Source organism: Rhinopithecus roxellana, chromosome 10, assembly GCF_007565055.1.
Source record: "Rhinopithecus roxellana isolate Shanxi Qingling chromosome 10, ASM756505v1, whole genome shotgun sequence".
In the NCBI taxonomy this organism is placed as follows: domain Eukaryota; kingdom Metazoa; phylum Chordata; class Mammalia; order Primates; family Cercopithecidae; genus Rhinopithecus; species Rhinopithecus roxellana.
The window spans coordinates 7190459-7204899 of NC_044558.1; the positions used below are offsets into that span (position 1 = coordinate 7190459).

General features: G+C 50.3%; 1 protein-coding gene across 7 annotated transcripts in view; it reads right to left on the reverse strand.

Moving 5' to 3' along the window:
- Window positions 1-14232, reverse strand: part of CACNA1C (calcium voltage-gated channel subunit alpha1 C) — a 647971-nt gene extending 633739 nt beyond the window's left edge. For all 7 annotated transcript variants that reach the window (XM_030939233.1, XM_030939228.1, XM_030939229.1 and 4 more), the window contains exon 1: window positions 13560-14232. In XM_030939233.1, coding sequence (XP_030795093.1) covers window positions 13560-13608 — 49 coding nt within the window. In that variant the 5' untranslated portion in view covers window positions 13609-14232. The remainder of the gene's footprint in view (window positions 1-13559) is intronic.
- Window positions 14233-14441: the final 209 nt, after the last annotated feature.

Here is a 14441-nt window from a genome sequence, read left to right on the forward strand (position 1 = left end):
CAGCTCAAGCTTGGCACGCCTCCTTACAGAGCTAGAACCCTTTGCCCCCAGACCTACTCAGCAGCTGTCTCACTTTGCCAAACTCATTTCTGGGGAAGCTTTCTCTAGGAACGCCAATCACTCCTGGCCCCCAACTCATGCTTCCAGACCTTGGCTGGTGCCCTCTGGAACCTGCGCACCCTTGCGGATTTCTTTGGGTGTCTCACAGTGTTTCCCAGTGACTGTTCCCTCTCTCAGTCTCCTCAAGCTCAGGCCCCACTCCAGGTGCCTCATCCCTCCCAGGATCCAGCACCCCTGCCTGAGGCCTCTCCTGTCCTCCTTTCCAGCTCACCCCCATACCCCTCTCCATTTCTTCATCCCCTGCTTTACTGCATGGCTGCCTCTGAAGACAGAGTGCTACCTCCTTTGCTGGGGATGGGGCTTCCACTGCCATCCCCAATGCCACTGCCTACTGCCTGCTTCCCAATCTGCTCCCCTCTCTTGCATTTCCAATCTCTCACGTGCCAAGAAATCCCTCCCTTCTCCTTTTATTCACAGCCAAAATTCTTGAAAGAGTGGTCCCCATGTGCTGCCCCGACTTCACAACCACCACACCTCAGCATGGCACAGTTGGGCCGGACAACAGTCACTCTGAACCCACTCTCCAAGCCAATCATTCAATCCAGTGGGCTTCTCAGTTCCCATCTTCCCTTCCACGACTCCATTCAGCAATGACAGCTTCCTGGAAACGCTCTCCTGCCTTGATCCTCCAGACCCTGCAGTAGTAAGGCTCTCCCCCTACCTCCCTGACTGCTCTGTCATTGTCTCCTCCATTTTACCCTCCTCCTGTCTGTCTTCAGCTCTCCATCGTTCCTTCCCTCTGCTCTCTCTCCCTAATGGCTCCATCTCCATAGCTTCAAATAGCACCTTCTTAGACATAACTGTAATTCTGTGTGCATGCTGGGCAACTTCTACTTGCCTCCAAAGACAACCTCTACCCTTCCCATCTAGATCACAGTACAGGGCTCCCTTGTCTCTGGCTTTCTGCTGGGAAAATCACTTCTTGCCTCTCTTGCCTGGACAGTGGCAACAGCCTCAGAACTGCCCCTCTACCTGCAGCCTCGACTCCCCTACCTCATCCTCTAGCCTGCTGCCTGGAAGAGCTGCTCTGAGTACACCCTCTCTCCACTCATACACTTTAAACGGCCCTCCATTGCCTACCAAATGCCATGCAAACTCTTCAGCCCAATACGGGGTGCTCCACGCATTATCCCCTTCCTGCCATTCCAACCTTCTCTCTCACTTCTCCCCCCTGCAAAACTTTGCTCCAGCCAAACTCAACTCACTACTCCTTTGAAATTCAATGCACATCCCTGTGAATACATTACAGGCCATCCCATCCTTTCCATTGGGAATGTGCACCTCTTCTCTCCACCCCATTTCTGTCCAACCTTCAAGGTTCAGCTCAGTCACAACCTCCATATAACACTTCCTCCATTTATTCCATCTTTCCATATCAGCCTTCTTCCTTAAATCTGTGAGCCTTTACCTTTATATCCTTGTAACATCAAGCATATTCTGCCTTTTGTTACAGTTGTGGTTGTCTGTGTGTCTAGGCATGCATCTCACCTCCTAGTAGAATAGATAGTTCCCTTAAAGAAAGGGATAGTTGAGGGCTATAACCTTGAAGGTACCTTGAATCCAGAGATCCTATAAGCAAACTGCCTTGCAGACAGCAGATGCTCAATAACTTTTAGTTAATGACTAACCATGCCCATTCTGGAGGAAAAAAAAAAACTATCTAGAATTGTTTTCATCACAACTGGCACGAGACATTCCATCTTCAGAGATATTTCACAGTCAATTTATCCTAGAAAAGGCTTCTTATCTCCCGGTCTTTCAGGCAGCTGGGCACAGGTCAAAATTTTTGCCTTTTAAATAATTTAAAAACCAGAGGCACAAGATCCTATTCACGGCAGACCAAATATGAGCTCTGAGTCACTGAAATCCACCTGGATGTGGAGCTCGAATCCCCAGGATGTCTCAGGCAGCCACATACGGCAACAGAAGCTTCCGCCTTGGAGAAATGCTGTGCAACATTCCAGCTCTGGACAGTGGCCCAGATGCACCTGTGAGCAGGGCCAGTGATGGGGTGTGAGGGCAGAGCCCACAGGAGAGGAATTTACTCCTAGTAGGTTGGATTAAATTAAGTGTATTGGCCTTCAAAGTGCAAAGTCTTCTGAACTTCACACACCTCCATGAGCCTGTGTGCTTTTTTGCCCATACCCCGGTCTCTGATGAATGGGTTCAGCCGAGGCATCAGCGTGTGTATTTGTTTCTTCCTCAGATTCGCAGAGTTCAGCATGCTAAGACAGAAATGCAGCTGATGATATTTACCCCTTAGGTAAAACGATTACCAAGAAAATACCCACCCCAAATGGGAAGAGACTTCCAGAGTCATCTAACTGGGGCATCAATCCACAGCCAAGAGCCTACCACGTGCTGCTCTTTCCCCTGGCTGTCTACCCCTTGCTGGCTTCCTTCTCTCCTTCCTCCTTTCCTGATTTTCTCCCCGGACTATTTACCTTTCTTCTCACGTTTTTGCCTTTCTTGCCTAGACTTTAGATGTGTGAGGAGCAGGTGAGAGCCCTGGGAAGCTGCTTTTCCCCCCTGAAGGTAGCTTTCAGGCTGAAGGCAAAGATCCCTCATTAATCAGTCGTGCCTGAGGCAGGGCAGGCAGCCCCTGGCCAGCGCAGAGCACAGAGCAGCCTCCCCCACACAGTCCAGGGAGGACTCGGCCCAGCCATACCGGGGGGAGCCACCCTCTCCCACAGTCCTCAGGCTTATCAGGCCCACATCTCTAGCCACAGGCATGGGTGCTCCTGGACTAGACACACAGGCAGAGGGAGAGACAGAGACAGACTAAATAGCTTTGTCTTGCCAAACACCAATTTCCTGTTGAGTTGCAAAGCCAGGTCAGCAAGGAGGTGAAAGCTGAACTGGATACAGAGACAGTGTTTTTTTTTTTTGTTTTGTTTTTTTGTTTTGTTTTGTTTTGAACAGAGGCGGTATCAGTCACTCCTCATCAAAAGGCAGCTGTCAGATTGTGAAACACCAATTAAAGTCAAATTTCTGATATAGGAACTGGGAGCTCAGAGTAAATACCAAACCCTCACTACCGACACAATAGGATTTCCTAATGCTGTAGTCTCATCTACATGGGCTTCAAACTTGGGGCACTACACAAGGAAGTGGACTCTTAAAGCTAAAAAGTCATATTGCAGGGCCAGCAATTTCACTCCTCGGTAAACCCAAAATAATTAAAAATGGACTCAAATAGATACTTGAATACTGGTGTTCATTGCAGCACCATTCACAATAGCCAAAAGGTGGAAACCCAAATGTCCATCCACAGAAGAATGGATAAGCAAAATGTGGCATGTGCTTTCAATGAAATATTATTCAGTCATAAAAAGGAACGAAGTCCTGACACATGGTACAACATGGATGAACCTTGAAGACATTATGCTGAGATACTTTTGAAAAATGCTAAAACCACTTTCTTGTGTAATTGAAAGAAAATGCTTAATCCCACCTCCAAATGACAGCCAGCTCCCTAACCAATTTCACGTGCTTCCTTTTAATTTCAATTTCATCATTTATCATGTAGATTGCTATGACCTATCTAGGTCTGAAATTTGTGAGATATGTTGCCAACAGTCAGACTACGCAGCAAACTCCAACTGTAGAATTATTATTGCTGTTGGCCGGGCCCAGTGGCTCACACCTGTAATCCCAGCACTCTGGGAGGCCAAGCGGGCGGATCAAGAGGTCAGGAGATCGAGACCATCCTGGCCAACATGGTGAAGTCCAGTCTCTACTAAAAATACAAAAATTAACCAGGCATGGTGGCGGGTACCTGTAGTCCCAGCTACTCAGGAGACTGAGGCAGGAGAATTGCTTGAACCAGGGAGTCGGAGGTTGCAGTGAGCTGAGATCGTGCCACTGACTCCAGCCTGGTGACAGAGCGAGATTACGCCTCAAACAAACAAAGAAAAGGAATTACTATTGCTGTCAATAATGCATGAAAATCCATAAAGACAAAAGTAAATTCATGGTTGCCAAGGGCCGGAGAGAGAGGGGAATGAAAAGTGACTACCAATGGGTAAAGGATTTTTTGGGGGGAGTGATGAAAATATTGGGGAACTAGGTAGACCACTGAATCATACACATCAAATGGGGAAATTTTACGGTGAATTATACCTCAACAAAGCTGCTATTTCAAAGTAAATAAATAAATAATGCATGAAGTCTGGAGAGCTCAGCTTAAAGGGACGGTCCCTGGGACTCACAGGAACCCTGTTTGAGAATGGAGAGACAGGGACGGTCCCTGGGACTCACAGGAACCCCGTTTGAGAATGGAGAGACAGGGACGGTCCCTGGGACTCACAGGAACCCCGTTTGAGAATGGAGAATGTCTATTTTCCAAATGGGAGTGACTGAGAAAATATGCCAAGAATGGGTGCTGAAGCAAGGCCATCCCACAAAGGGGTCCCCCAAGAGACAAGGTATACTGACCCAGGTGGTCTGTGAAGGCCTATGAGGACATCTGAAGACGCAAGGAGGGCCCTGGCAGAAACCCTGGGAATAAGGGGAAAGCCAGAGGATGGGACCAGGAGGGGAGGCGGGGTACCGGGACCACATACGGCCATCAAGTAAGAACAAGGATTCCTGCTCCGAGCTTCCACAAGGCAAATCTAAGCCAAGGTTCCAGAAGGCGAGGACAAGGTCATTTTCCCAGGATAGATGGATAGTGGGTTCCTCTTTCTGCTCTTCCCCATGGGGAGAAGTAACAGAAAGAACAAATGTTTTGACAGACCTGAATTTAATTCCCAGCCCCAACACTGTCTGGGTGGCTGTGGCCACATTGCTTAAGATCTTTGCTCCTCAGTTTCCTTATCTAAAAAATATAATTATTACCCACGTGGCAGGATCAGTGTAAAGATAAAACATATTAAGCACATGAAGCACCAAGAATATTGCCTGACACATGCTAGGCATTCAATAAATGGTGGCTACTACTCTTGCTCCATTTTAAAGTTATAAAAAGGTAGATGTTATACCTCAATATAGCTTTTTTTCTTTAGATAAAAATTAAAACATATATGGCTCCACAGATCACAGGACCAGAGCTGGGGGTAGAGCAAGGTGCAAACACATGCGAAAGTTTCCCAGCTTACTTTTTGATGATGGGATTATTTTTGCTTTGGGAACTAAAACTAATCCTGTCACTTAGACTGTAATGTTAAAGCCCTTTCCTATTTTGATCAGTGTCTTAGGGAGCTGCACAGAACTGTTCCCTCTATCTCCAAACCTACAGCACTTTTGCTATGAAAAATAAATAAGTTTATTTTCCAAACCCAAAGTTTACTTTTGAAGCAAAGTTTTATTTTCCAGCCCGTCCTTCTGTACTGGGAAGTTGTGTTTAGGTTTGGGGAATTCACGTTCAAAAGCGAGGAGACATTGGTTTGCCAGGTGGTGTCCTTCCTGCCCTCAATGGCCCTGTTTTCAGATATTCAGGCCATCAGAGGACTTCCAGCCAGCATGGCTTTGGACTTGAGGCCGAAGGCAGGCAGCCATGTGTGGTGGCAGTGAGGGGACAGCAGCATGGCAGGTGGACGGCTGCCAGGCATCGGGAACCATGCATCCCCACGTCCTCACCCTCAGCTTGGAAACAGCAGCAGTTCACATGGCTCCACTGTCCTGGGAGCCTACTGGCCACAGGCTCCTAGACTCTCTGGAGGGCAAAATACCAGGCCCATCTCAACCAATGGTTCACTTCCTCCTTGATTATTCTGGTATCAGTCAGACCACCTCAGACTCTGGTTTCTCTTTGTTTTACATTTTCACCTTTAAAATATTGAATAATGTCAGCCCTCCAATAACACCTCCAAAGTTGTTTGAAATGCTGTGAATGTTACTTCATGGCATTGCTTTTCCAAACTCTGGTGCTCTGCTCTCTGATGGGGAGAATAAGAATAGCTGATGTTTGAACAGTGATATACACTCATTCTCCCATTTGGATCCTCACAGCTGCCCTGCGAAGTGAATTGGCTATGGATGATTATCTCCACTTTACAGATTAAAAAAAAAAGAGAGAGAGAGAGATTTGATTCCTTCTGAACTCTCAGAGAAAGAGATCAAGTCAAAGAATGTGACCCAAGACCCAAGTCATTTCTCTAGCCTACAGCCTTACTTATTCTTTCGCTATTTACTTTGTTACTTTTGTTAATGTCTTTGAAAGGTTTTAGCCCAACCTAGATTATTTTGGAAGAAAAAAAGGAATATAAATGACTGAACATGACACAATGGTTATAAAGTAAATAGAGCTTAATTGAGTAATCAAGTCAACATTTCTGCCCACAGGCAATACAGAGAAGAACATTCATTTACTGTCTAGATTTTGGCTTGGTTCTCTAAAGGACAGGAGACAAGATTATTTTATTTTCCTTTTAGCTAGGTTCAAGCGGGCAACACCAAGTGTAGCCGAGTGTATTAAAAGAAACCCCTGTTGGCAAATTGGCAGCTTGAATATTTCATGAAATTATCACAACACTATGTTCTGAAATGGTGGCTTCCTCCAGGGAACTCAAAGGCCACATCTCTAGGCATAAGCCTGGCTCATGCCTCCGTCTTCAAGCTAGACCGAGTCAGCCTCAGAGGCCTTCCAGTTTCTTGGAGATGACTTGAAAGAGTATCAAACAAGTCAGCCAATGAACACTTCAAGGAAGATGGGAATGCCAGAGGCAGGTCCTAGTGACTGTCTTCCACGGGCTGAGAATGTCTCCTGGGAGTAGGCCGGGGAGTCCTAGGAGACCAGCCCTGACATGGGAGCAGAAAGATGCCCTTGTTCGCCCAGCTCAGGTGGAGTCTGTGGCAGCCTGTTCACAGTCTCTACCCTGGGGCTAAGCTGTGTGTCCGTACCCCGGTTACTGGTAAAGCCAGCTGGTCCATGAAGTCCCTAGCAGCTCGCCAACACAGCCTGGCTTCCCATCCCCATACCACTCTCGCAAAGGGGCTGAAACAAGCCTAGATTGGGGCCGAGAGGAAGTGAGCAAATAAAAAAGACTTAGAGGCAGATCTGTTTGCAGACAAAATCGTGATCTGAATTTTGCAGGAGTTTCTTGTGGACATGTATGAACTTCTACTCTGTAGTCTAAGAAAGTATTTTTAAACCCTTCCAATGATAGATTTCCCCCACCCCACCCTTCCAACTCCATTCCTAAATCTAACATCGCAGAAATTATTTTAAGGCAGTACAAAGGTGGAGGCAGGGGGAGGAAGAATAGAGAGGTTGAGAGATCTACCAAGCAAAATGTAGCCAGAAGCACTAACAATGTTCTCTCAGGGAGCCAGCACCAAGTGTGGTAAAGGCAGGAGGATAAAGAGACTGAAGAGCTTCTATTTAGTTACATCCCTGCCTCGGTGACCCTTGAGGGGCCTCTGTTTTCTCGACTGGAAATAGGGATTGTCTCTAAGGTTCCTTTACCCATAAAATGTCCTGATCCTAGAAAGTAAATTCCCAAAGAGACATGACATTTATTCTATGTTTGACAAACCCTTTAAAGAACCAGAGCCTAGCTCCCTGCCCCCTATATACACAGGGTATATAGCACAAGAAGCCCATTTTAAAGTGAGGGTGTTTTGGAGAGAACTGTTTTGTGGGGTTTTGGGGAGCGGAGGGGCTGAGAGGTTCAGGTTTCTGGCCAGTTAACCCTCGCTTTGCTCACCCTCTGCTTCAGCCAGATGAACCCTTCATCTAGTTCCCTCAGCTTCCGGGGAATGAAGGGTCTATTTTCAACCTCTGTCTGACTCCTGAGCTCCAGGCCCAAACTTGTCTCCTACAGTCCCTACAATCCCTACTTAAATTCAGTTCAGTGCCACAAAGAGTAACTGACTGCCCCAATGACCTTGCTCCCCAAATCCTCCCAGACACCCTAGTGGGCTGGGGCTCCTCTGGCTTCCCCTCATCTTCTGCAGCTCAGCTCTTGGAAGCTGCAGCCATCTCACAGCTCTGCTTTTCTGTGGGGTCATCCCAGGCTCCCCGTCTCCCAGCTGGGGTCCTGTCCACACGGCACACGGAAGCAAGGTTCTCCAGGGATCTGCGCGGGTCTTGCCTGAATTCGGCAGGGGAAAGGGGGCAGTAGAGAATGCTCCCACTTCCCTTCCTGCCATGATAAACAGCTGCCTCCAGGGATTCCTCAACTATAGAAGCCAAGAGGGTCTGCCCACCTGGTCCAGGCCCGTGTCTACATGGGCTCAGGAAAGGCTGGTCTTGAACAAATAAGCACCGCATCTGGGAACTAAAACACAGAGAAGAGCTCTTTTGGAAGGCCCGGGTTTAGGTTCAAATGATGGCATTCATCATTTCAGCCTTCCATTCTGCTTTTCCCGCAGTGGGCTCAGTTTAAGTCTACACACCCCGCTTTGAAATGGCACCGAAAAACATTCCATTCCATTTTCCCCGAGAGATCCTGTCACTTTTCCTTGTTTTACGTGGTATCTAACCTTGAGGTACATGTAAACAGGTGTTTACTATATTATTTTAATAATGACAGCCATGGCTCAGAGTGTTATTTCATTATCAGAATGTTTAGCACTTACGTCGCTAAATATTTAGCACCTGATATGTTGCAAAACAATTCTCCATGCCTTTTTTAAACCAATCTTCTGTTCTCCTCCACAGTGCCCAACATTAACCTAGGCAACTGTGAGGATGGAATCTAGAAACAGACTAAATCAGCGTGATTATTTTGTTCATTAGGCTTGTTGTTAAGTCTCCAGGTGTTTCCCAAACAGTCTATCAGCTTTCTGTAGTCCATATTGGAGAATTAAATTGCTGAATTTGAATGCTGAGCACTGATTTCAGGGTCCCGGCAAGGAAGAGGTGAGATGACGCCGGCTGACCTGTACCTCCTACAGAACAAGTAGCTGCTGTGTCAGGCGGGAGGAATTACTGTAAAAGGAAGAAAGTGCTGCCAGCCACTCACCCCTTCTTAATACAGTGCCAAGGGCTTCTCAGACCTCATGGAACTTGCCACACAACTAAGAAAACCAAGTGAAGAAAGGAATGGAAAAGAAAATGCCAGGCGCTGGAAAACATCACTGGAAATTAGAACAAATCTACTTCCTAACCTGGATCTCCTGAGCTTTTCTACCATTACCCAGCAGGAGACCCAGGCAGACTCATAAACGGAAATCAACTGTGAAGTGCACCCAGTTGTTTTTGTGTTCTTTTCCCTATTAAAGTTAGGCAAATGTCTTCCTGCCTTTGGCTGACAAGCTTCGTGACTGCCCAGGTTTGGGTTCCCAGATCCCATGGCTTCAGGTCACCCCATGCTCCACTGGGCTTGGGTACCACCGGGCCCTCTCGTTACTAAACCATCAGCGAAAAATCAGGGAGAAAATTAACATACGGCCATACCCAGTTCAGCGATTTACCCAAAAGGCTCCCTCCAGGCTCGGCGGGATGCTGTCTGTGCTGGGAGGAAACAGACGGCTGTGGGAAGAGCCTGCAATGGACTGGGCGGTCTCCAAAGGAGTTTTCATCACAACAGGGTGGAGAGGTCACTGTGGGACCTGGGTCCCTCAGTGATGCCGCGAGGGCCTCCAGTGTGGGCGGTGGCATGGAGACACACTGGTCTTCTGGGATGCCTGTGCCAGGGCAGGTGTGGGCCTGATGAAAGCAGCACAGCTCCAACAGGTCACAAGCTCCAAACTCCCCCTACACCTTTCATCACCAGCCGGACCCTGAAGCCCCTTTCCTGACTCCTAAGCCCTGTGGCGCCACCTACTGGAAGAGGCAGAAGCCACATCTACTGCAGGTCTGGCCAGGTGGCATTCATTCATTCACGCAGACATTGATTTGTTCAGCCTTGCATCAAAGCCCTGGACTGAGCAGCGACCAGTACTAGGAAGCAGGGATCCAAAGATTAGCTGGGTCTCAAAATCTCCATTCGGTATGCTCCTTGGACCCCTTTGGTAGGTCTTACAGAAGAACCCAACTCAAGCAGTTTTAGTTAAGAAAAAATTGAAGAGTCCTAGGTCATTGCCAAGACCGAGAAATGGTCCCAGGGTGCTAATGGCTCATCATTTCATTTGCAAAGCACTTTGCCTGCAGCATCTACCTGTAAGAACAAGTCTCCCTTTACTATGAAGAAGAAATGTTTAAACAGTCTGAGGAGACTGCATTATCAATACTCCCCTCTCAACACCCCAGGTCCCTGAAGGGCATTAGCCTCTTGTGTGATCTATTTTAAATAGCTTTTCCTTATTCCATGTGTGTATACACACACACACACACACACTTAAATACTGTTAGTGTGTATTCTATGGAAATAATGAAAACTTGACTCTTTTTAATATATTCTGTCATATTCTGAAACACTAAAAAGTGCCTGACCAATAGTAGGAATAATTTGCTGAACTCCAAAAGCCCCTTTCCTCCAGTTTTCTCCACGCAGGATCAAGAAAAAGCAAAGCTAATGCCACAGCTTTCTTTACCTGCTCAAGCTGATGTACGAGTAACATTGTTCTCTGACCATTTGTAAAGAAAGTTAACTGTGATCATTATTATTATTACCTTATTACAGCGATCCTTATTCTGCTGAATTGCTAAGTAGTTAAAAGAAAAGCACAGTGTGTCTTGCACTCTGAGAACACATGTTTCTCCCCTCTGCCTTGTCTCTAGCAGATAAGGGACATTCTGGTGTTTTATTTGTTCAATGGTTGACTATTAAGACACTCATTTGCTAGCTGGAGCCTGCAATGGAAAATCAGCCCAGAAAAGTGGGAGGCTGGCACAGGCCCAGAGCAGACAGGGCACTAGAGGCGAGGCAAGGCTTGAGTGTGCCACCCCAGCCTGAAACCCAGGGTCAGAAGCTCGTCCTTCCATGAACTTCCAGACTGTTCCCGGGCACTCACCTCCAGTCTCCTATTCAACCCTCAAAACACACACACACACACACACACACACATACTCACAGATGCACACACTCCACAGAAAAGGTGAGGGAGCAAGGACTGGTGCATTCCATGTCTTGGAGCATGTTGGGAAGAGACGGATGCACAGCCCCGGCCACTGGCAACTTTTTGGTTCTTGACTCTTTGGTTCGTCACCATTACTGATCTTCTGAGGCAGTCCTAGACTCCTCTTCTGTCTCCTGAAACTCTAACCCCTATTATGGTTCACCCACTCCCTTTAGTGATTAGCCACAGCAACCTCTTCCTTGTCAATATTCATCCTCTTCTAGGTCTGCCTTTCCCACCTCCACCACCCTCCTCCCCTCTCCTACCCCAAAAACCTGGACAATGCCAACCAACTAAAGAAGAGAAGATGGAGAGCAGAGTGGGGACAGGGATCTTGGTGCTCTTCCACCTGGGAACCGCATCTAGAAATGGAGGCAAAACTGCTCCCATGAATTATATAATCACTGCAGCTTCAAGGGAGAGAACTGGAATTCAGGTTGCCATAGTGTTTGTTGGCATGTTGCTGGAAAGGTAGAGCTCCCAGCCACTGGTTCCCTTGCTCCCTTCCCCTCTACCTTTCTCAGGAACCTCTCTGGGGTTGGCACTCCTACTTTTAATGTCTACTCCCAGCATACGGCAGGGAGATGCTGAGATGCAAACTGAGGGCAAAAGAAAACAACCAGAGTAAGGAAATGAGATCAGAAGGGGTTTATCCTGCACTAAGAGGAGTCCTTGTAAACTAGTTATGATTATCATCCTGTGAATAATATTATTATTACCACAGTATGTTGCCATTGACAGTGATACTTAGGGCAATACTACAGAGCTCTCCTCTTCAATGCTGCTTAGACTGAGGAGGTGGGTAAAGCACGCAGTCTCAGAACCTGGAGGGGAGTCATCTTGCATCCCCACTCTTCACAAATACCACTCTCTTTTGTGTCTGCCTCCCTCCCTCCTCAACCATTCACTACCCCATCAGCTACAGAAGGGACAGGGGATCAGGCGAGGGATGGGGTCACCAGTAGAGAAATCCAAACATGGATGCTGCCCTTGTGACCCCGAAGTCCTGGCTCACCCTAGAACCCACGACCCTTGACAAGATTCTTTCTTCCAAAGGAGGCCAAAATCCCCACGCTGCCACCCATGCTGGAAAGCAGAGAAGACTGGCCCCAAAATCAGTTTCAGGAGATATGGAGACCAGGCAGGTCGGCTGGCAGCTTCTGGCTCTAAAGAGTGAAGGCCCTGTCTCCAAAAGGTGGAGCTGGGAGCAAACAGAGGGGAAAAGCTGGGCAGAAAGACCTGGAGACAACTCCCTCCACCAGGCTGGTCTTCAGAGGATCACTTGGAAGAACCCAGGGAAGGAACAGAGACCAGCAGTGACAGACAGGCTTTCAGGGCAAGAGAAGAGGAAGAGTAGAAACAGGGAGGCTCCGGGAACTGGGAGAGAAAAGGGAGAGACTACACCCAAAGAGACAGAGAGAGCAGTGGTGAGAAGAAAGAGATGTCACGCCTGGAGGTTGCCAGAAAGCCCTGCGGGACCACCCTGTCTGCACTCCCCCGCCTCAACACCTTAAATGCCGAGCAACGTCAAAGAAAATAACTTGTTAATATGGGGGGAGAGCGGTGAGGGAGAAAGTTTCCAGGAAGTAGGGAGTTACCTGACTGCCTTTCACCATCACAGGGGGAGCTGGTGACACTTGCGGCCAAGGATGGAGATGCTCGGAAAACACTGGGCAATAGTATGGAGCCGCGTGAGCCAGGCACACCCTTTCATGATCTCCTTCAAACACGAAACAGCAAAGCCACACACCGCCCGGCTCCTCGCCGCTTCCATCCTCAGGTGCTAGCCCACATATGGGTGCGAATGAGAACACACGCGGCGTGGGCGCGCTCGGGGTCAACGGCAGTGGAGAGGTGGGTGGGTGTAGGTGAGCGGCGGAGGAGGGAGGGAGAGAGGAAGAAGGGGACCGACGGAGGGGGAGCGAGAGGGGCGCGCTGGGGCTCACATCTGCACCGCCGCCCCCACCAGCCACCTGGAGCGCACCGCCCGGGGCAGGGGCGCCTAGACGAGAGTGGACGCCGGGCAGCGCCAGGGTGCCCCAGGGGCGGCCGTGGGCGCCGGGCTCTGCCGGCGCGGGGTGCGCGCGCGCGCGCGCTCCCAGCCGCGCCCCGAGCCGGGAGAGGGACCCCGGGCTTCTGGGCTCCGCGGCGCCGGCGCCCTCTGCCCCCTGCGCGGCTAGCCAGGCAGCCGGGCTCTCCAGGCGAACGCGAGAAAGCGAGGCGGCGGCAGCCACTTGGGGAACTTTTCCCCCCTCGCCTGGAATTTCATAGGAAACACATGCTCTGGAGAAGCTGGGGCCCGGGGGGGGAGGGGCGGGAATTTTCCGCTTCGTCTCGCGCGGCGGTTCGGGTCCCGGTCCCGCCGGGCTCCCGGGCGCTCCGGGAGCCCCACTCTGCAGGGACCGACCCCGGGGCCTCGGGGAGCGCGGGGAGAGCAGGAACCCGGTGGAGAAGGCAGGGAGCCCCGGCGAGGCGGCGGGGTCCAGCCTTACCTTGGTGGTTTTCCTCTGGAATGTACATCCTCGTATTCTCATTGACCATGGATCAAAAATGGTTTTAAAAGGAGGAGCAGCCACGAAGAGGAAGAAATGTGAAAACACCCCCCAGCGGGTCTGGATTAATCCCTCCTCCGAGGCCGGCGGCTTTCGTGCAAGATTCGAGGAAGCCGTGGTCTGCAGTGTTTCTTCTTCCCTGCCGACGATTACCTGATTCCCATTATGGCATCAAACCCCAAAAACTGCTCCTTTCCACTACTGCCTCCTCGAGTGAAATTGTAATGCATCCTCAGTACATCCGGGCCCCTTCCAAGAATTGAGCACCGCACCTCTGGCGGCTACACCATTTGAAAAAATAAATCGGGAGAGGCAGGGCGAGAAGAGGCAGGGCGAGAAGAGGCGGAAAGGAGGGGCGGGGGGCGCGCGGGGCCCGCCTGGGCCGGCAGGGGCCGAGGCGCCTCTGCCCACTCCCGGCGAGTCCTCCTGAGGCCCCTGCCCGGCTCTCTGCTGTCAAAGGGAGCCGGCAACTCCTGGGCGCGGAGGCAGGAAGAGCCGCCGCCACCGCTCCGGGCCCGCCGCGCCGCGCCGAGCGCCGCTCTGGCAGGAGCTGTTTCTGCAGAGGCAGCGAGAGGGAGACACCGGGCGCGCGAGAGCGCCGCGCTCACTCCCCCCGGCCCAGCCCCGCCGCGCCCGCGCCCGCCCCTGCCCGCGCCGCCCGCCCGCCCGCCCGGCGCGCCGGAGGCAGACGCGCTGAACGCTTCCAGATGTGGCGGCGGCGGCGCGCAGGGAGCCGGGCGCACGGCGCGGGGCGCACGGCGGCGGACTGGAGCCCGAAGTTGGGCCCCCTCTCGGCGCCCGCGGCAACGCCGCCCGAGCGAG